This window comes from Cyanistes caeruleus, chromosome 5 (assembly GCF_971803275.1).
Source record: "Cyanistes caeruleus chromosome 5, bCyaCae1.hap1.1, whole genome shotgun sequence".
Classification (NCBI taxonomy): Eukaryota; Metazoa; Chordata; class Aves; order Passeriformes; family Paridae; genus Cyanistes; species Cyanistes caeruleus.
Window position 1 is genome coordinate 2,019,308 of NC_141705.1, and position 22,028 is coordinate 2,041,335.

The 22,028-nt window shown below is 50.3% G+C and overlaps 2 protein-coding genes across 3 annotated transcripts in view; one reads left to right on the top strand and one right to left on the bottom strand.

The window, feature by feature from the left end:
* Positions 1-1,081, top strand: part of ATP6V1B1 (ATPase H+ transporting V1 subunit B1) — a 31,095-nt gene extending 30,014 nt beyond the window's left edge. The window contains exon 14 of the mRNA XM_086889577.1: positions 50-1,081. Coding sequence (XP_086745703.1) covers positions 50-207 — 158 coding nt within the window. The 3' untranslated portion in view covers positions 208-1,081. The remainder of the gene's footprint in view (positions 1-49) is intronic.
* Positions 1,082-4,716: 3,635 nt separating this feature from the next.
* Positions 4,717-21,673, bottom strand: TEX261 (testis expressed 261). Of its 2 annotated transcripts, none has more exons than XM_086889955.1 (7): positions 21,425-21,673; positions 20,652-21,316; positions 18,466-18,545; positions 15,930-16,083; positions 13,861-13,928; positions 10,931-11,033; positions 4,717-6,624 (listed from the first exon to the last, which is right to left on the bottom strand). In XM_086889955.1, exons 2-7 carry the CDS (start codon positions 20,719-20,721, stop codon positions 6,509-6,511), a joined length of 591 nt encoding a protein of 196 aa, XP_086746081.1. In that variant the 5' UTR covers positions 20,722-21,316; positions 21,425-21,673; the 3' UTR covers positions 4,717-6,508. The 2 variants fall into 2 exon arrangements, with proteins under 2 accessions (XP_086746081.1, XP_086746079.1); XM_086889953.1 differs by having other exon boundaries at positions 20,652-20,827; positions 21,043-21,673.
* Positions 21,674-22,028: the final 355 nt, after the last annotated feature.

Genomic DNA, 22,028 nt, shown 5'->3' on the forward strand with positions numbered 1-22,028 from the left:
AATTCGGGATCGGGAAGAGCCGTTCCCGCATCCCGAAATCCTCCGGCAGGGCCCTACGAGAACCGGAGCATTTTCGAGTCGCTGGACATCGGCTGGCGGCTCCTGAGGATCTTCCCCAAGCAGCTCCTCAAGCGCATCCCGGAAAACGTCCTGGCCGAGTTCTACCCCCGCGAGGCCAAGGCGCCCGAGCAGGGCACGGCCCTGTGAGCCCCGATCCTGAAATTCCGGAAATTCCCGGAATTCCTGAAATTCCCCGTCCCTAAAATCCTATCCCCCTTCCCTAAATCCCCTCTTCCCTAAATCCCCTCTTCCCTAAATTCCTTCTTTCCTAAATTCCCTCTTCCCTGAAATCCCTCTTCCCTAAATTCCCTCTTCCCTAATTTCCTTCTTTATTTCCTTCTTCCCTAAATTTCCTCTTCCCTAAATTCCCCCTTCCCTAAATTCCTTCTTCCCTAAATTCCCCCTTCCCTAAATTTCCTCTTCCCTAAATTTCCTCTTCCCTAAATTCCCCTTCCCTAAATTCCTTCTTCCCTAAATTCCCTCTTCCCTGAAATCCCCCTTCCCTAAATCCCCTCTTCCCTAAATTCCCTCTTCCCTAAATTCCCCCTTCCCTAAATTCCCATCCCCCTTCCCTAAAATTCCCCTTCCCTAAAATCCCATCCCCCTTCCCTAAAATTCCATCTTCTTTCCTTGAAATCCCCCTTCCCTGAAATCCCCACAAATCCCTAAAATCTCCCCCAAAATTCCCCTTCCCTGAAATTTCCCTTCCCTAAAATCCCCACAAATCCCTGAAATCCCCCTTCCCTAAAATCTCCCATCCCTAAAATCCCATCCCCCTTCCCTAAAATTCCTTCTTCCCTAAATTCCTTCTTCCCTAAAATCCCATCCCCCTTCCCTAAAATTCCCCTTTCCTAAAATTCCCCTTTCCCAAAATCCCTCTTCCCTAAATTCCCTCTTCCCTGAAATCTCCCATCCCTAAAATCCCATCCCCCTTCCCTAAATTCCCCCTTCCCTAAATTCCCCCTTCCCTAAAATTAGGGAAAACAATCTTTTTTGGGAATAAACCACCGTGGTCTCCAAATCCCTTCGTGCTCCGACGTTTCCTTCCGCGGCCACGGAATTGCCAGCCCTGGGAATCCCCGGAGCCCATCCCGAGCTCCCCCCAAATCCCAGAATTCCGTGTTTTGGGGGAGAAATCCCAGCCCGTCCCATCCCGCCGTGGAAAATCCCAAATGTTCCTCTGTGGGTTTTGAGATCCCAATGGAATTGTGTCCATCCCAAGGGAATTGTGTCCATCCCAATGGAATTGTGTCCATCCCAAGGGAATTCTCTCCATCCCAAGGGAATTGTGTTCATCCCAAGGGAATTCTCTCCATCCCAAGGGAATTGTGTCCATGCCAATGGAATTGTGTCCATCCCAGCAGAATTCCATCCATCCCAGCAGAATTCCATCCTAATGGAATTCCATCCATCCCAATGGAATTCAATCCCAATGGAATTCCACAGATCCCAACGGAATTCTATCCCAAGCCCGTTCCACCCATCCCAATGGAATTCCATTCTAATGGAATTCCATCCATCCCAATGGAATTCTGTCCATTCTAATGGAATTCCATTCCAAAGCCATTTCATCCCAATGGAATTCTCTCCATCCCATTGGAATTCCATCCCAAGGCCATTCCATGCATCCCGATGGAATTCCGCCCATCCCAAGGGAATTCTGTCCATCCCAATGGAATTCCATCCTAATGGAATTCCATCCATCCCAATGGAATTCTGTCCATCCCAATGGAATCCCACCCATCCCAAAGGAATTCCATCCCAAGCCGTTCCATCCCAATGGAATTCCGTCCATCCCAATGGAATCCCATCCATCCCAAAGGAATTCCATCCCAAGCCGTTCCATCCCAATGGAATTCCGTCCATCCCAAGGGAATCCCATCCCATTGAAATTCCATCCCAGCAGAATTCCGTCCATCCCTAGGGCTGTCCCATCCCAATGGAATTCCATCCCGAGGCCATTTCATCCCAATGGAATTCTCTCCATCCCAAAGGAATTCCATCCATCCCAACAGAATTTCTAATTCATTTTTCTAATTCCATTCTAATGGAATTCCATCCATGCCGAGGCCATTCCATCCCATTGGAATTCCATCCCTAGGATCATTCTGTCCGTCCCAATGGAATTCCATCCACCCCAAAGGAATTCCATCCCAATAACATTTCATCCCAACAGAATTCCATTCCAATGGAATTCCGTTCCAAAGCCATTTCATCCCAATGGAATTCTGTCCATCCCAAAGGAATTCCATCCATCTCAACGGAATTCCATCCATCCCAATGAATCTCATCCATCCCAACAGAATTCCACCCATCCCAATGGAATTCTGTCCATCCCAAAGGAATTCCATCCTGAGGCCATTCCATCCCAACAGAATTCCATCCATCCCAAAGGAATTCCATCCATCCCAATGGAATTCCATCCATCCCAAGGCCCCTCCCCCCCTTTTCCCCCCCTTTTTTCCCCACCCCTTTTCCCACCTTTCCCCCATTCCCGAAGAAATTCCAGAGAAATTTCAGGGGAATTCTGGAGAGATTCCAGAGAAATTCCAGGGGGATTCCAGAGGAATTCCAGGGAAATCCCAAAAGAATTCCAGAGAAATTCCAGGAGGATTCCAGAGGAATCTCAGGGAATTCCAGAGAAATTTCAGGGGAATTCTGGAGGGATTCCAGATTATTCCAGAAGAATTCCAGAGGAATTCCAGGGGATCCCAGCTCGGTGTCCCGGGGGCCGTGAGGGGGAGGCCAATCCTGGAAAATTTGGGATTGGGAGCTGGAATCCATCCCAGAGCGGCGGCGCCGGGCCCCGGATCTTCCACGGAAAACAATTCCATGGAAAACAATTCCATGGACAACAATTCCCGTTGGGAAGGGACAGGGATGGGACAGGAGCTGCTTCCCGGGATTTCCCACCCTGAATTCCCGGGATTTTCCACCTTCTTTTCCTGGGATTTCCCACTGTGAATTCCCAGGATTTTCCGCCCTGAAATCCCAGGATTTTACCTCATTTCCAGGGATTTTCCACCCTCTTTTCCCAGGATTTCCCGCCCTTCTTTCCTGGGATTTTCCACCTTTTTATTCCAGGATTTTCCACTGTGAATTCCCAGGATTTTCCACCTTTTCTTCCCAAGGATTTTCCAGCCTCATTCCCAGAATTTCCTGCCCTTCTTTCCTGGGATTTTCCACCTTCTTTTCCCAGAATTTTCCTGCCTCCTTCCCCAGGATTTTCCACCTTTTTAGCCCAGGTTTTTCCACTCTGAATTCCCGGGATTTTCCACCATGAATTCCAAGAATTTCCTGCCCTTCTTTACCAGAATTTTCCACCTTTTTATCCCAGATTTTTCCACTATGAATTCTCAGTATTTCCCACCCTCCTTTCCCAGGATTTTCCTCTCTGAATTCCCAGGATTTTCCAGCCTCTTTTCCCAGGATTTCCCGCCTTTTTTTCCTCGGGATTTTCCAGTCTCATTCCCAGGATTTTCCACACAGAATTCCCAGGATTTCCTGCCCTTCTTTCCTGGGATTTTCCACCTTTTTATCCCAAGTTTTTCCACTCTGAATTCCCAGGATTTCCTGCCCTTCTTTCCTGGCATTTTCCACCTTTTTATCTCAGGTTTTTCCACTCTGAATTCCCAGGATTTCCAACTTTTTTTTTCCCAGGATTTCCCACCCTGAATTCCCGGGATTTTCCAGCCTCATTCCCAGAATTTCCTGCCCTTCTTTCCTGGGATTTTCCACCTTTTTAGCCCAGAATTTTCCTGCCTCCTTTCCCAGGATTTTCCTCTCTGAATTCCCAGGATTTTCCAGCCTCTTTTCCCAGGATTTTCCACCTTTTTTTCCTCGGGATTTTCCAGCCTCATTCCCAGGATTTTCCACACAGAATTCCCAGGATTTCCTGCCCTTCTTTCCTGGCATTTTCCACCTTTTTATCTCAGGTTTTTCCACTCTGAATTCCCAGGATTTCCAACTTTTTTTTTCCCAGGATTTTCCACTTTGAATTCCCAGGATTTTCCAGCCTCATTCCCAGAATTTCCTGCCCTTCTTTCCTGGGATTTTCCACCTTTTTAGCCCAGGTTTTTCCACTCTGAATTCCCAGGATTTCCCACCCTGAATACCCAGGATTTTCCAGCCTCTTCTCCCAGGATTTTCCACCTTTTTTCCCTCGGGATTTTCCAGTCTCATTCCCAGGATTTTCCACGCAGAATTCCCAGGATTTCCACTTTGAATTCCCAGGATTTTCCACCCTCTTTTCCCAAAAGTTCCTGCCCTTCTTTCCTGGGATTTTCCACCTTTTTATCCCAGGTTTTTCCACTCTGAATTCCCAGGATTTCCCACCCTCCTTTCCTGGGATTTTCCACTCTGAATTCCCAGGGTTTTCCACCTTTTTTTCCCAGGATTTTCCAGCCTCTTTTCCCAGAATTTCCCACCCTCCTGGGAATCCCTGGAAAAACCAGCATTCCATGGAATTCCGCACCGCTTTGGCTCGGGAATCACCCAAACCCCACCCCCCCCAAATCCCGTAATTCCAAACGGATCCAGGCCTTGAAAACATTCCCAAGGATCCGCCGGAATTCCACCCTCAAAATTCCACCCCCCCCAAAACAAAAATCCGGGAATCTCTTCCCAAAATCCCACAGAACCTCCGGCAGCTCCTCCTTTTCTACAACATCCAAATCAAATCCTTTATTTCCTTTGGATTTGGGATCAGCCGGAATTATTCCCGGCATTCCAAAGCTCTTTTCCCGGGAATCCCAAATCCTCCATTCCCCAGGAATTCCTTCGGATTTATCCCGGATTGATTTTTTTTTTTTTTATTTTTCCCCACTTTTCCTGGAATATTTAAGGCTGGGAGGGATTTTCTGGGATTTTCCCGGATTTCCTTGAATTCCTGCTCCTTTTCCCTGCGGATTTTCCAGGAGGAAAATCGGGAGGGAGAGGCTGAATTCCCGCCCAAAAAAAAAAACCTGGAAAAGGGAAATTCCTGCTGGAAAAAGGAGCAGGAAATTTTCCCGGATTTTTTTTCCCCCAAATCTTGGAGTTTCTTCCCGGATTTTTCCAAATCCGGCTTTTTTTTTTTTTTTTTTTGGGCTCTCCCTGCTGCTTCCAGGGAAATTCCAGGGAATGGAAATTCCCACTTTTCCTGCACTTTCCCGATCCAGGAAAATCGGTGATCCCAAGGGATGGGGGAGCTGGGATCGGAATCTGAGGATTTTTCCCCCGAAAATCCCGGAATTCCGGTGGGAAAATTCCACCCAAATTCCACAATCCCGGCCCTGGATCCTTCCAGGGATCCGGAAAAATCCAAATCCCAAGGAAAACCCTCAAATCCTCAAGGAAAATCTGGGATTTTCCATCTTAGCCGTGAATTTCTCGCCTTCCCGGAATTCCCGGGAACGGCTTTCCCAAATTCAGGGAGGTTTCATCCCGGATTTTCCTTTTCCTGCTGAGAAAGTTCTGGAATTCCGCAATTTCCCTGGAATCTGCTTCAGCTCCAGGAAATTCCGAGCGGGATCTGGGTTGGAAAAACGCCCGGGATCCCATCCTGGATCCCGGGAAAAAATCGGGATTTAAGGGAATCGGGAATTCCTGAATTTCCTCGTTCCCGTCCTGGTTCATCCCATTCCCAAATCCAGGAATTTTCCAGCAAATCCAGAAAAGTGGGGGAAAAAAAAAAAAAGCCAATCCAGAGGTCTCAAAGGGAAAATTCCAACTTTTCCAACGGAATTTTTTTCCCTAAAACAAATCGGGCAGAGGGTTGGGATTCTCCCGGTTGGAATTCCGTGGGATTCGAGATCCTTTTCCCGAAATTCCTCTTGGAATTTTTCTGTGGGAATTCAGGAGAATTCCAGGGGGAGGAGAAAAATAAAACCGGGAATTTTAGGATGGAATTTTCATCTCCCTTGGAAGATTTTCCTTTGGAAAAGGAAGAAGGAAAAATCCGGGAATTCTGGGAATTCCCTGGAAAACCGAGGAGATTCCCATGGAAATCCATCAACTCCTTCCCAAAGTTTTGCTGGAGGGGAAAAACGGGGAATTTCCGGGATTTAAACCTCCCAAATCCCGAGATTTTGGGGGGTTTTTTTTGGGATCATTCCAGGTCCTTTCCCTCTGGAAAAAAAACGGGATGAAGGGACAGCTCCGTAAAAATCCTCCGGATTTCTCCCGATTTTTCCCGGTTTCTTTCCAATCCGCGGCTCTGTCGGGAGCGTCTCCATAAAAAAAAAAAAAACCCGGGAATCGGGAAAACTCCCAAAAATTCCCAAAAATTCCCAAAATTCCCATCCCGACGTCAGCCAGGGGGGGGAAAAAAAAAAAAGCCGGAAAAGCTCCAAGCGCTCCAGGAGCGTCCGAGTCCGAATTCCCCGAGGAATTCCCGGCGGAGAGAGGCACAGTTTGGGATAATCCCGGATGAGGATCCGTGGGGAAATTCCCGGGAAATTCCCGGATTTCAGTAGATTTTCTGTCGGCTGGGCAGGATGGCTTCCTTGATAAAGGAGAAAATCAGGAGAATCCCGGAGCGCTTCCCGCGTTTTCCCTTGGTGAAATAATTGGAGACGACGTCGTCTGAGGAAAAGAGGGAATGGGAATTCCAGAGGGGCGGGAACGGATCCCGCCGGGAAAGGGGAGATTGGGATCTCGGGAAGGAATTTCCTGGCTGGGTCGGAATTCCCGGATTTGTTGTGGATGATCCCTGAGGGAAGATCCGGCTGGGAACGCGGGATGGGATTTTTTGGGGTGATCTGGGAGCATAAATTTTTTGGGAATTTCGGAGGTTTTGGGAACCCAAATCCCCGGGATTTTTCTGAGGGTTCAGAGACCCCAAGGATCCCAAATTTCTGGGATTTTCCAAGGGTTCAGAGACCCCAAGGATCCCAAATTTTTGGGATTCTCTGAGCCCTTGGAATCTCCCAGGAATCCCAAATTCCCTGGGAATTTTGGAGGTTTGGGAACCCAAATTCCCTGGGATTTTCCGAGGGTTCAGAGACCCCAAGGATCCCAAATTTTTGGGATTCTCTGAGCCCTTGGAATCTCCCAAGGATCCCAAATTTCTGGGATTCTCCAAAGGCTCTGAGACCCCAAAGATCCCAAATTCCCGACACATTCCACACCCAAAAAACCCCAAATTTCCGGGACATTCCAGAACCAGACGAGTTTTAAATCCTTTCCCGCTCCCAATCCCATTCCCGATCCTGATCCCATTCCCGATCCCATTCTCGATATTCCCGATCCCATTCCCAATCCCATTCCCATTCCTGTTCCAAATATTCCTATTCCTGATCCCATTTCCCGCTCCCGTTCCCATTCCCAATCCCATTCCAATTCCCGATATTCCCGTTCCCATTCCTGCTCCCATTCCCATTCTCAATATTCCCGATCCCATTCCCCTTCCCGATATTCCTGATCCCACTCCTGATCCCGATCCCGATATTCCCAATCCTATTCCTGATCCCATTCCTGCTCCCGTCCCCATTCCCCTTCCCGATATTCCCGATCCTGAGCCAATTCCCGTTTCAATTCCTGATCCCATTCCCAATATTCCCGATCCCGTTCTCTATCCCGATCCTGATCCCATTCCTGCTCCCGTTCCCGTTCCCATTCCCAATATTCCTGCTATTCCCGATATTCACACCATTCCCATTTCCATTTCCATTCCCGTTCCCGCTCCCATTCCCGTTCCCATTCTCATTCCCGACATTCCTGTTCCCGCTCCTGTTCCCATTCCCAATCCCATTCCTGTTCCCGATATTCCTGATCCCATTCCCGCTCCCATTCCCATTCCCAATCCCGTTCCCGCACACATTCCCGATCCCATTCCTGCTCCCATTCCCATACCCGATATTCCCATTTTCACTATTCCCATTCCCGCCATTCCCACTATTCCCGACATTCACGCCATTCCCACTATTCCCGACATTCACGCCATTCCCATTCCCGCTCCCATTCCCGTTCCCATTCACATTCTCAATATTCCCATTCCTGCTCCCATTCCCAATACTCCCATTCCCATTCCCGTTATTCCTGTTATTCCCAACATTCACACCATTCCCGTTCCTGCTCCCGTTCCCATTCCCATTCCCGCCATTCCTGCTCCCGTTCGCGCTCCCGTTCCTGTTCCCATTCCCAATCCCATTCCCATTCCTGATATTCCTGATCCCATTCCCGCTCCCATTCCCATTCCCATTCCTGTTCCCATTCTCAATATTACCGTTATTCCCTCTCCCGTTCCCAATATTCCCATTCCCGCCATTCCCGTTATTCCTGCCATTCCTGTTCCCATTCCTGCTCCCATTCCCGCTCCCGTTCCTGTTCCCAATATTCCCGATTCCATTCCCGCTCCCATTCCCATTCCTGTTCCCGTTCCCATTCTCAATATTCCCATTCCCATTCCCGCCATTCCTGTTATTCCTGCCATTCCCGACATTCCTGTCCCTGCTCCTGTTCCCATTCCCAATCCCATTCCCGTTCCCGATATTCCTGATCCCATTCCCGCTCCCATTCCCATTCCTGTTCCCGTTCCCATTCTCAATATTCCCATTCCCGCTATTCCTCCTATTCCCGACATTCACGCCATTCCCATTCCCGCTCCCATTCCCATTCCCATTCTCAATATTCCCATTCCTGCTCCCATTCCCAATATTCCCATTCTCATTCCCGTTATTCCCGTTATTCCCGACATTCACGCCATTCCCGTTCCCGCTCCCATTCCCATTCCCATTCCCGCCATTCCCGCTCCTGTTCCTGTCCCCATTCCCATACCCGATATTCCCATTTTCACTATTCCCATTCCCGCCATTCCCACTATTCCCGACATTCCCGCCATTCCCATTATTCCCGCCATTCCTGTTCCCATTCCCGCTCCCGTTCCTGTCCCCATTCCCATACCTGATATTCCTGTTCCCGCTCCTGTTCCCATTCTCAATCCCATTCCCGTTCCCAATATTCCCGATCCCATTCCCAACCCCATTCCCATTCCTGTTCCCACTCCCATTCCCAATATTCCCATTCCCATTCCCGCCATTCCCATTATTCCCGACATTCCCAACATTCCTGTCCCTGCTCCTGTTCCCATTCCCAATCCCATTCCCGTTCCCGATATTCCCTATCCCATTCCCAATCCCATTCCCATTCCCGTTTCCACTCTCAATATTCCCGTTATTCCCACTCCTATTCCCAATATTCCCATTCCCGCCATTCCCGTTATTCCTGCCATTCCTGCCATTCCTGATCCCATTCCCATTCCTGTTCCCATTCCCAATATTCCCATTCCCGCCATTCCCACTATTCCCGACATTCACGCCATTCCCATTCCTGTTCCCATTCCCGCTCCCATTCCCATTCCCGTTCCTGTTCCCATTCCCGATTCCATTCCCGCTCCCACTCCCATTCCCGCTCCCACTCCCATTCCCAATATTCCCATTCTCATTCCCGTTATTCCCGTTATTCCCGACATTCACGCCATTCCCGTTCCCGCTCCCATTCCCATTCCCGCCATTCCCGCTCCCGTTCCTGTCCCCATTCCCATACCCGATATTCCCATTTTCACTATTCTCATTCCCACTATTCCCGACATTCACGCCATTCCCATTCCTGTTCCCATTCCCATTCCCGCCATTGCTGCTCCCATTCCTGCTCCTGTTCCTGTCCCCATTCCCATACCTGATATTCCTGTTCCCGTTCCCATTCTCAATATTCCCGTTATTCCCGCTCCCATTCCCAATATTCCCATTCCCACCATTCCCATTATTCCCGCCATTCCTTTTCCCATTCCCGCTCCTGTTCCTGTCCCCATTCCCATACCTGATATTCCTGTTCCCGCTCCTGTTCCCATTCCCAATCCCATTCCCGTTCCCAATATTCCCGATCCCATTCCCGATCCCATTCCCATTCCTGTTCCCGCTCCCATTCCCAATATTCCCAATATTCCCGTTATTCCCGTTATTCCCGACATTCCTGTCCCTGCTCCTGTTCCCATTCCCAATCCCATTCCCGTTCCCGATATTCTCGATTCCATTCCCGCTCCCATTCCCATTCCTGTTCCCACTCCCATTCTCAATATTCCCATTCCTGCTCCCATTCCCAATATTCCCATTCCCGCTATTCCCATTATTCCCGTTATTCCCGACATTCCTGTTCCTGCTCCTGTTCCCATTCCCATACCCGACATTCCTGTTCCCATTCCCATTCCTGTCCCCGCTCCCATTCCCAATATTCCCATTCCTGCCATTCCCACTGTTCCCAACATTCACGCCATTCCCATTCCTGTTCCCATTCCCGCCATTCCCATTCCCATTCACGCCAATCCTACTATTCCCGACATTCCTGTTCCCATTCCCGCTCCCGTTCCTGTCCCCATTCCCATACCCGATATTCCTGTTCCCACTCCCATTCCCAATATTCCCATTCCCACCATTCCCACTATTCCTGACATTCACGCCATTCCCATTCCTGTTCCCATTCCTGCCATTCCCGCTCCCATTCCCGTTCCCGATACTCCTGATCCCATTCCTGATCCCATTCCCGCTCCCATTCCTGTTCCCATTCCCATTCCCGTTCCTGTTCCCATTCCCGATTCCATTCCCGCTCCCACTCCCATTCCTGTTCCCGCTCCCATTCCCAATATTCCTGATCCCATTCCCAATCCCAATATTCCCATTCCCGATCCCATCCCCACTCCCATTCCCGTTCCCATTCCTGATATTCCCATTCCCAGCATTCCCGATATTCCCGCCATTCCCGATATTCCCGCCGTTATTCCCGCCGTTATTCCCGCCGTTATTCCCGCCGTTATTCCCGCCATTCCCGTTATTCCCGCCGTTATTCCCGCCGTTATTCCCGCCGTTATTCCCGCTGTTCCCGGGGCGGTTCCCACCTCCGGGCTGCACGGTGGAGGGCAGGACGTTCTCCCCGGCCGACAGCGACACGAAGAAGGCGAAGGGAATCAGCCACAGGCAGAAGGTGAAATACGCCAGAACCTGCGGAATTCCCAACAAATTCCAGCCAGAATTCCCAAAAAATTCCAGCCGGAATTCCTAAAAAATTCCAGACAGAATTCCCAACAATTCCAACCAGAATTCCCAAAAAATTCCATTCAGAATTCCCAACAATTCCAGCCAGAATTCCCAAAAATTCCAGCCAGAATTCCCAACAATTCCAGCCGGAATTCCCAAAAAATTCCAACCAGAATTCGCAACAATTCCAGCCGGAATTCCCAAAAAAATCCAACCAGAATTCCCCAAAAATTCCAGCTGGAATTAAAAAAAAAATCCAGCTGGAATTCCCAACAATTCCAGCTGGAATTCCCAAAAAATTCCAGCTGGAATTCCCAAAAAATTCCGGACAGAATTTCCAACAATTCCAGCCGGAATTCCCAAAAAATCCCAGCCGGAATTCCCAACACTTCCAGCCGGAATTCCTAAAAAATTCCAGCCAGAATTCCCAAAAAATTCCAGCTGGAATTCCCAACAATTCCAGCCGGAATTCCCAAAAAATTCCAGCCGGAATATTTAAATTCCATGAAATCTCCCCCAAAACAATTTCATGGGAAAAACGGGGATTTTTCCTCCATTTTTACGGAATTGGGATTTTCCTCATGGAATTCCAGAAAAACCAGGAACGGGAATTCCCAACGGGAAAAACCCGGAATTTGAACCACGCGAATTCCCCGATTTTTAGGGATAAACCGAAATGAATTTTCCACATTCCCGGAATTTCTCGGGAAAACCCCAAACCTGCGAATTCCCAGGAATTTTAAAAACTCAGGAAAATCCCAAAAAAAATAAAAACTGGGAAAAAAAACCCTTAAAATCCCGGGATTTTGATATTTTAACCCCAAAAAATTTGGGATTTTCCATTTTTTCCCAGGAAAAAATATTTTGATATTTTAACCCAAAAAATTTGGGATTTTCCATTTTTTCCCAGGAAAATCCCAGGATTTTGATATTTTAACCCAAAAAAATTTGGGATTTTCCATTTTTTCCCAGGAAAATCCCGGGGTTTTCATATTTTAACCCCAAAAAATTTGGGATTTTCCATTTTTTCCCAGGAAAATCTGGGGATTTTCATATTTTAACCCCAAAAAATTTGGGATTTTCCATTTTTTTCCTGGGAAAATCCCAGGATTTTCATATTTTAACCCAAAAAATTTGGGATTTTCCATTTTTTCCCAAGATAATCCCAGGATTTTGATATTTTAACCCAAAAAATTTGGGATTTTCCATTTTTTTCCTTGGAAAATCCCAGGATTTTGATATTTTAACCAAAAAAATTTGGGATTTTCCATTTTTTTCCCAGGAAAATCCCAGGATTTTGATATTTTAACCCAAAAAAATTTGGGATTTTCCATTTTTTCCCAGGAAAAAATATTTTGATATTTTAACCTCAAATAATTTGGGATTTTCCATTTTTTCCCAGGAAAATCCCGGGATTTTGATATTTTAACCCCAAATAATTTGGGATTTTCCATTTTTTCCCAGGAAAATCCCAGGATTTTGATATTTTTACCCAAAAAATTGGGGATTTTCCATTTTTTCCCAGGAAAATCCCAGGATTTTGATATTTTTACCCAAAAAATTGGGGATTTTCCATTTTTTCCCAGGAAAATCCCGGGATTTTGATATTTTAACCCAAAAAAATTGGGGATTTTCCATTTTTTCCCAGGAAAACCCCAGGATTTTGATATTTTAACCCCAAATAATTTGGGATTTTCCATTTTTTCCCAGGAAAATCCCAGGATTTTCATATTTTAACCCCCCAAAAAATTTGGGATTTTCCATTTTTTCCCAGGAAAATCCCAGGATTTTGATATTTTAACCCCAAAAAATTTGGGATTTTCCATTTTTCCCAGGAAAATCCCGGGATTTTGATATTTTAACCCAAAAAAATTTGGGATTTTCCATTTTTTCCCTGGAAAAAATATTTTGATATTTTAACCCCCCAAAAAATTTGGGATTTTCCATTTTTTCCCAGGAAAATCCCAGGATTTTGATATTTTAACCCAAAAAAATTTGGGATTTTCCATTTTTTCCCAGGAAAATCCCGGGGTTTTCATATTTTAACCCCAAAAAATTTGGGATTTTCCATTTTTTTCCTGGGAAAATCCCAGGATTTTCATATTTTAACCCAAAAAATTTGGGATTTTCCATTTTTTCCCAAGATAATCCCAGGATTTTGATATTTTAACCCAAAAAATTTGGGATTTTCCATTTTTTTCCTTGGAAAATCCCAGGATTTTGATATTTTAACCAAAAAAATTTGGGATTTTCCATTTTTTTCCCAGGCAAATCACAGGATTTTGATATTTTAACCCAAAAAAATTGGGGATTTTCCATTTTTTCCCAGGAAAAAATATTTTGATATTTTAACCCAAAATAATTTGGGATTTTCCATTTTTTCCTGGGAAAATCCCAGGATTTTGATATTTTTAACCCAAAAAATTTGGGATTTTCCATTTTTTCCCAGGAAAATCCCAGGATTTTGATATTTTAACCCCAAAAATTTGGGATTTTCCATTTTTTCCCTGGAAAATCCCAGGATTTTGATATTTTAACCCAAAAAATTGGGGATTTTCCATTTTTTCCCTGGAAAAAATATTTTGATATTTTAACCCCCAAAAATTTGGGATTTTCCATTTTTTCCCAGGAAAATCCCGGGATTTTCATATTTTAACCCAAAAAAATCTGGGATTTTCCATTTTTATCTTGGAAAATCCCAAGATTTTGATATTTTAACCCAAAAAAATTTGGGATTTTCCATTTTTTCCTTGGAAAATCCCAGTGATTTTGCTTCCCGACGGGATCTCACCTCGGAGAAGAGATAAAATTCCTCGGCAAAATATTGGAATGCCAGGTAGTGATTGACCACGACCAGCACTGCCGGGAAAAACAGGGAAAAACAGCGGGATCAGCACATTCCAAAGGGAAATTCCCAAATTTTGGAGCCCTCCCCCCATTCCCAAAGCCCGGAATTTGGGGATTTTTTCGTTTCTTGGATTTTTTTTTATTTTTTTTTTCCAGAGGGTTTGGGAAAATCTTGGATTTTTTGGGGGGGTTTTTGGAGGGTTCGGAAGAACCCGGAGATCCCAAAATTTTTGGGATTTTCTGAGTCTTTGGGAAATCCTCAAAATCCCAAATTTCTGGGACACTCAGGAACCCCCAGTTCCTTGGAATTCCTGGAATTTTTGGGGTGTCCAAGGATCCCAAATTCCTGGAATTTTCCAAGCCTCTGAGGACCCCCAGCAATCCCAAATTTCTGGGATTCTCTGAGCTTTGGGAAGTCCCAAAATCCCAAATTTCTGGGACACTCAGGAACCACCAATTCCTTGGAATTCCCGGAATTATTGTGGCACCCAAGGATCCCAAATTCCTGGAATTTTTTGAGCCTTTGAGGACCCCCAGCAATCCCAAATTTCTGGAATGTTCTGACCCATTGGAGAACCCCAAAGATCCCAAATTTCCAGGACACCCAGGAACCCCCAATTCCTTGGAAATCCCAGAATTTTTGTGGCACCCAAGGATCCCAAATTCCTGGAATTCTCTGAGCTTTGGGAAGTCCCAAAATCCCAAATTTCTGGGACACTCTGAGCCCTTGGGAATCTCCAGGAATCCCAAATTCCTGGAATTTTCTGAGCCCCTGGAGAACCCCAAAGATCCCAAATTTCCTGGACACCCAGGAACCCCCGGACTGGGCATCCAAGGATCCCAAATTTCTGGAATTCTCTGACCTTTTGGAAGTCCCAAAATCCCAAATTTCTGGGACACTCTGAGCCCTTGGGAATCTCCAGGAATCCCAAATTTCTGGGACACTCAGGAATCCCCAATTCTTTGGAATTCCCGGAATTTTTGGGGCGCCCAAGGATCCCAAATTCCTGGAATTTTTTGAGCCTTTGAGGACCTCCTGGAATCCCAAATTTCTGGGATGTTCCGACCCATTTGAGAACTCCAAAATCCCGAATTTCCGGGACACCCAGGAACCCCCAACCCCTGGAATTCTCTGGACCTTTTGGGGTATCCAAGGATCCCAAATTTCTGGAATTTTCTGAGCTTTGGGAAGTCCCAAAATCCCAAATTTCTGGGACACTCTGAGCCCTTGGGAATCTCCAGGAATCCCAAATTTCTGGGACGCTCAGGAAGCCCCAATTCTTTGGAATTCACAGAATTTTTGGGGTGCCCAAGGACCCCGAATTCCTGGAATTTTTTTAGCCTTTGAGGACCCCCAGCAATCCCAAATTTCTGGGATGTTCTGACCCATTGGAGAACCCCAAAATCCCAAATTTCCGGGACACCCAGGAACCCCCAACCCCTGGAATTCTCTGGACCTCTTGAGTATCCAAGGATCCCAAATTTCTGGAATTTTCTGAGTTTTGGGAAGTCCCAAAATCCCAAATTTCTGGGACACTCTGAGCCCTTGGGAATCTCCAGGAATCCCAAATTTCTGGGACACTCAGGAACCGCCAATTCCTTGGAATTCCCAGAATCTTTGGGGTGCCCAAGGATCCCAAATTCCTGGAATTTTTTGAGCCTTTGAGGACCTCCTGGAATCCCAAATTTCTGGGATGTTCCGACCCATTGGAGAACCCCAAAATCCCAAATTTCCGGGACACCCAGGAACCCCCAACCCCTGGAATTCCCTGGACCTCTTGAGTATCCAAGGATCCCAAATTTCTGGAATTCTCTGAGTTTTGGGAAGTCCCAAAATCCCAAATTTCCGGGACACCCAGGAACCCCCAACCCCTGGACCGGGCATCCAACGATCCCAAATTTCAGGACCACTCGGAGCCCTTGGGAATCCCCAGGGAATCCCAAATTTCTGGAGCCATTCCGAGCCCTTTCCTGATCCCCAGAATTCCCAAATCCCCGGCTGGGATCCCTGACCGCAGGACAGGATGAAGTTGGAGGAGGTGAGGACGATGAAGGGAAAAGTCCGGAGCAATCCGAAGTAGACGAGGTTGGTGAAGAGCCCCATTCCCACCAGGAACGCCGGGAATCGCTCGAACAGGTACAGCCCCACCAGCACCGCCGAGGAAAACTGGGAATACCCACGGAAAAAAAAGAAATCCGGGATGGAATTCCAAGAGAAAACTCAGCCTGGCACGGACGGAATCGACGATTCCCGCCGGGGTCCGGCCGGGAATCTGAGGATTCCCAAAGTGGGGGGAGGGGGGAGGGGAAGAGGGCGGAATTCCCGGGAATTTCCTGGTTGGGATTCGCGGTTGGGATTTCCTGGTTTGGGTTTTCCCGGTTGGGAATTCCATGGTTGGGAATTTCCCAGTTGGGAATTTTCCAGTTGGAATTTCCCTGTTGGGAATTTCCAGTTGGGATTCGCGGTTGGGATTTCCTGGTTTGGGTTTTCCCGGTTGGGAATTTCCAGTTGGGAATTTCCCGATTGGGAATTTCATGGTTGGGAATTTCATGGTTGGGAATTTCCAGTTGGGATTTCCCGGTTTGGGATTCGCAGTTGGGAATTTCCCAGTTGGGAATTTCCGGCTTGGGAATTCCCGGTTGGGATTTTCCGGTTGGGAATTTCCCATTGGGATTTCCTGGTTGGGAGTTTCCGGTTGGGAATTTCCAGTTGGGATTTCCCGGTTGGGATTTCCTGGTTGGGAATTTCCAGTTGGGATTTGCAGTTGGGAATTTCCTGGTTGGGAATTTCCCATTGGGAATTTCCTGGCTGGGAATTTCCTGGTTGGGAATTTCACAGTTGGGAATTTCCTGGTTGGGAATTTCATGGTTGGGATTTCCCGGTTGAGAATTTTCCAGTTGGGAATTTCGCGGCTGGGATTCACAGTTGGGAATTTCCAGTTGGGATTCCCAGTTGGGAATTTCCTGGTTGGGAATTTCCCATTGGGAATTTCACAGTTGGGAATTTCCTGGTTGGGAATTTCCTGGTTGGGAATTTCCTGGTTGGGAATTTCTGGTTGGGATTTGCAGTTGGGAATTTCACAGTTGGGAATTTCCAGTTGGAATTTTCCTGTTGAGATTCGCAGTTGGGATTTCCCGGTTTGGGATTTCCGGGTTGGGCATTCCCTGTTGGGAATTTCCGGTTGGGAATTTCCCGGTTGGGATTTCGCGGTTGGGAATTCCCAGTTGAGATTCGCAGTTGGGATTTCCCTGTTTGGGATTTCCCGGTTTGGGAATTCCCAGTTGGGATTTCCCGGTTGGGATTTCGCGGTTGGAATTCCCGGTTGGGAATTTCCCGGTTTGGGATTTCCCGGTTTGAGAATTTCCAGTTGTGAATTTCCGGTTGGGATTTCCCGGTTGGGATTTCCCGGTTGGGATTTCCCGGTTTGAGAATTTCCAGTTGTGAATTTCCGGTTGGGATTTCCCGGTTTGGGAATTCCCAGTTGGGATTTCCCGGTTGGGATTTCGCGGTTGGGAATTTCGAGGTTGGAATTCCCGGTTGGGAATTTCCCGGTTTGGGATTTCCCGGTTGGGATTTCCCGGTTGGGATGTCCCGGTTTGGGAATTTCCAGTTGTGAATTTCCGGTTGGGATTTCGCGGTTTGGGAATTTCCAGTTGGGAATTTCCCGGTTGGGATTTCCCTGTTGGGATTCACAGTTGGGAATTCCCGGTTGGGATTTTCTGGTTGGGAATTTCCCAGTTGGGAATTTCATGGTTGGGATTTCCCGGTTGGGAATTTCCCATTGGGATTTCCTGGTTGGGAGTTTCCGGTTGGGAATTTCCAGTTGGGATTTGCAGTTGGGAATTTCCTGGTTGGGAATTTCCCATTGGGAATTTCCTGATTGGGAATTTCCTGGTTGGGAATTTCCTGGTTGGGAATTTCACAGTTGGGAATTTCCTGGTTGGGAATTTCATGGTTGGGATTTCCCAGTTTGGGATTTCCCGTTTGGGATTTCCCGGTTGGGAATTTCCAGTTGGGATTTCCCGGTTGGGATTCACAGTTGGGAATTTCCAGTTGGGATTCCCAGTTGGGAATTTCCTGGTTGGGAATTTCCCATTGGGATTTCGAGGTTTGGGAATTCCCGGTTGGGAATTTCCCGGTTGGGATTTCCCGGTTTGGGATTTCTCGGTTGGGATTTCCCGGTTGGGATTTCCCGGTTGGGATTTCCTGGTTGGGATTTCCTGGTTGGGATTTCCCGGTTGGGAATTTTCCAGTTGGGATTTCGCAGTTGGGAATTTCCAGTTGGGAATTTCCCGGTTGGGATTTCGCGGTTGGGAATTCTCAGTTGAGATTCGCAGTTGGGATTTCCCTGTTTGGGATTTCCCAGTTTGGGAATTTCCGGTTGGGAATTTCCCGGTTGGGATTTCCCTGTTGGGAATTTCCGGTTGGGAATTCCCGGTTGGGATTTTGCGGTTTGGGAATTTCCAGTTGGGATTTCCCGGTTGGGAATTTCCTGTTTGGGATTTCCCGGTTTGGGAATTCCCGGTGGGAATTCCCGGTTTCACTCACCCAGATCATGTACTTGATGATCCTCTTGGTGAGCACGGTGAACTCCTCGATCAGCTCCGCCAGGTAATACAGCCCGGCCGCTGCGGGCGGTGACGTCATCAATGACATCATCCATGACGTCATCAGTGACGTCATTGATGGTGTCACAGCCCCCAAGGTGGGATTCGGGGAAAAGCGGGAATTGCGGAGCTCTGGGATGGGGAAGCGCTCAGGGGGGTTCGGGGGACGCGGGGTTGGGGACATCGGGGGGGGCTGGGGACACCTGGGGACACCAAATCTTGGGGACATCAGGGGGAGTTGGGGACACCTGGGGACACCAAATCTCGGGGACATCGGGGGAGTTGGGGACACCTGGGGACACCAAATCTTGGGGACATCAGGGGGAGTTGGGGACACCAAATCTTGGGGACATCGGGGGAGTTGGGGACACCTGGGGACACCAAATCTTGGGGACATCGGGGGGGTTGGGGACACCTGGGGACACCAAATCTTGGGGACATCAGGGGGAGTTGGGGACACCCAAGGACCTCAGATCCTGGGGATATTCGGGGACCCCAAATCCTGGGGACATCAGGGGGGGTTGGGGACACCTGGGGACACCAAATCTTGGGGACATCAGGGGGGCTGGGGACACTCAGAAACCCCAAATCCTGGGGATATTGGGGGACACCAAATCTTGGGGACATCAGGAGGGTTGGGGACACCCAGGGACCCCAAATGCTGGGACAATCTGAGGGCTTGAAGACACCCAGGGATCCCCCCAATTTTGGGACACCCAGAGACCCCAAATCCCTGGGGACACCCCCAGACCCCAAATCCCAAGGACACTTGGAGAGCTTGGGGACACCCGGGGACCCCCATAAACTTGGGAACATTTTGAGGGCTCGGGGACACCCAGAGAGCCCCCCAATCTTGGGACGCCCAGGGACCCCAAACCTTGGGGACATTCTGCGGCCTCAGGGACACCCAGGGACCCCCCCAAGCCTGGGACATTCTGGGGGTTTGGGGACACGCAGGGACCCCAAACCCTGGGGACACTCTGAGCCTTTGGGGACACCCCCAGATCCCAAATCCCTGGGGACACCCCCAGACCCCAAATCCCAAGGACACTTGGAGAGCTTGGGGACACCCAGGGACCCCCCCCAAACTTGGGACACCTGGGGACCCCAAACTTTGGGGACACTCTGAGGGCTCAGGGACACCCAGGGACCCCCCCAATCCTGGGGACACCCACAGGGACCCCAAACTTTGGGGACACCCCCAGACCCCAAATCCCAAGGACACTTGGAGAGCTTGGGGACACCCGGGGACCCCCATAAACTTGGGGACACTTGGGGGGTTTAGGGACACTGAGGGACCCCAAATCCTGGGGACACTTTGAGGGCTCGGGGACAGAAACCCCAAACCCCAAGGACACTTTGAGGGCTTGGGGACACCCAGGGACCCCCCCCAAACTTGGGACACCCAGGCACCCCAAACTTTGGGGACACTCTGAGAGCTTGGGGACACCCAGAAACCCCAAATCCCTGGGGACACCCCCAGACCCCAAATCCCTGTGACAATTTAAGAGCTTGGGGACACCCAGGGACCCCAAACTTGGGGACACTCTGAGCCTTTGGGGACACCCAGAAACCCCAAATCCCTGGGGACACCCCCAGACCCCAAATCCCAAGGACACTTTGAGGGCTTGGGGACACCCGGGGACCCCAAACTTGGGACAGCCGGGGACCCCAAACTTGGGGACACTTTGAGCCTTTGGGGACACCCAGGGACCCCAAACCTTGGGACATTCTGGGGGTTCAGGGACACCCGGGGACCCCAAACCCTGGGACACCCCCAGACCCCAAATCCCTGGGACAATTTAAGAGCTTGGGGACACCCGGGGACCCCCCCAATCTTGGGGACACTCTGAGCCTTTGGGGACACCCGGGGACCCCAAACCTTGGGGACACTCTGAGCCTTTGGGGACACCCGGGGACCCCAAACCTTGGGGACACTCTGAGCCTTTGGGGACACACGGGGACCCCAAACTTGGGGACACTCTGAGCCTTTGGGGACACCCGGGGACCCCAAACCTTGGGGACACTCTGAGCCTTTGGGGACACCCGGGGACCGCCCCCAATCCCGGGACCCGCGGGGCCCCCTCCCCCCCCGCTCTGTCGCGACATGTCGGGCCGGGCTCTCACCGATGGCCAGGGTGACAAAGGCCACCTGCAGCAGCAGCGACAGCCAGCTCAGCACGTACATGAACCACATGGCGGGGCCGCTACCGGACCGCTCCGGGCTGATCCGGGGCTGATCCCGGGGCACTCCCGGTACCGCGACCGGACCGCTCCGGGGCTGATCCGGGGCTGGTCCGGGGCTGATCCCGGTACCGCGACCGGACCGCTCCGGGGCTGATCCGGGGCTGGTCCGGGGCTGGTCCGGGGCTGATCCCGGGGCTGATCCGGGGCTGGTCCGGGGCTGATCCGGGGCTGGTCCCGGGGCTGATCCCGGGGCTGATCCGGGGCTGATCCGGGGCTGATCCGGGGCTGGTCCCGGGGCTGATCCGGGGCTGATCCGGGGCTGATCCGGGGCTGGTCCCGGGGCTGATCCGGGGCTGATCCGGGGCTGATCCGGGGCTGGTCCGGGGCTGATCCGGGGCTGATCCGGGGCTGGTCCGGGGCTGGTCCCGGGGCTGATCCGGGGCTGGTCCGGGGCTGATCCGGGGCTGATCCCGGTACCGCGACCGGACCGCTCCGGGGCCGATCCCGGGGCTTATCCCGGGACAGATCCCGGGGCTGCTCCCGTGCTGGTCCTGGGTCACTCCCGGTGCCGCTCCCGGTATCGCTCCGGTGCCGGTCCTGGGTCGCTCCCGGTCCCTCTCCGGTGCCGGTCCTGGGTCACTCCCGGGTCGCTCCCGGTACCGCTCTGGTGCCGGTCCTGGGTCACTCCCGGGTCACTCTCGGGTCGCTCCCGCTCCCGGTGCTGCTCCGGTGCCGGTCCTCGGTCACTCCCGGGTCGCTCCCGGTACCGCTCTGCGGCTGGTCCTGGGTCGCTCCCGGTGCCGCTCCCGGTGCCGCTCCCGGGCCCTTTCCCGGGTCTCTCCCGCTCTCTCCCGGGCCCGTTCCCAGCGCCTCTCCCGCTCCCGGCCTCTCCCGGTCTCTCCCGGGTCTCTCCCGGGTCAATCCCGGTGCCGCTCCGGGCCCGGCGCCGGAACCAGCGAGACGCGGGAAGGAGCGGTGCCCGCCCGCCACAGCGCCCCCTGCCGGCGGGGAGGACCGGCCACAGCCCAGGCCGTGCCCGCCCGCCACAGCGCCCCCTGCCGGCGGGGAGGACTGGACACAGCTCAAGGGGACCCCAAAAGTGCGGGGGGACCCCAAAGGTGAGGGGGGACCCCAAAACTCTACAGGGACCCCAGAAGTGCGGGGGGACCCCAAAAGTGTGCGGGGACCCCAAAAGCCCAGGGGCTCCTGAACCCCCCCTATGGGACAGAAGGGATCAAAGAGGGTGGGGGCAAAAAGGGAGGGGACAAAAAGGGAGGGGACAAAGTGCTGGGCACCTGGCGTGTGTGGCACCAGTGA

What these genes read in the sequence shown, in the direction of transcription:
- TEX261 (XM_086889955.1), bottom strand. Translation starts at nt 20,721, where the DNA reads ATGTGGTTCATGTACGTGCTGAGCTGGCTGTCGCTGCTGCTGCAGGTG. An exon ending in CTTTGTCACCCTGGCCATCG is followed by an intron (nt 18,546 to 20,651) that starts GTGAGAGCCCGG and finishes CACCGCCCGCAG; the next exon opens with CGGCCGGGCTGTATTACCTG. An exon ending in CAACTTCATCCTGTCCTGCG is followed by an intron (nt 13,929 to 15,929) that starts GTCAGGGATCCC and finishes TTTTCCCGGCAG; the next exon opens with TGCTGGTCGTGGTCAATCAC.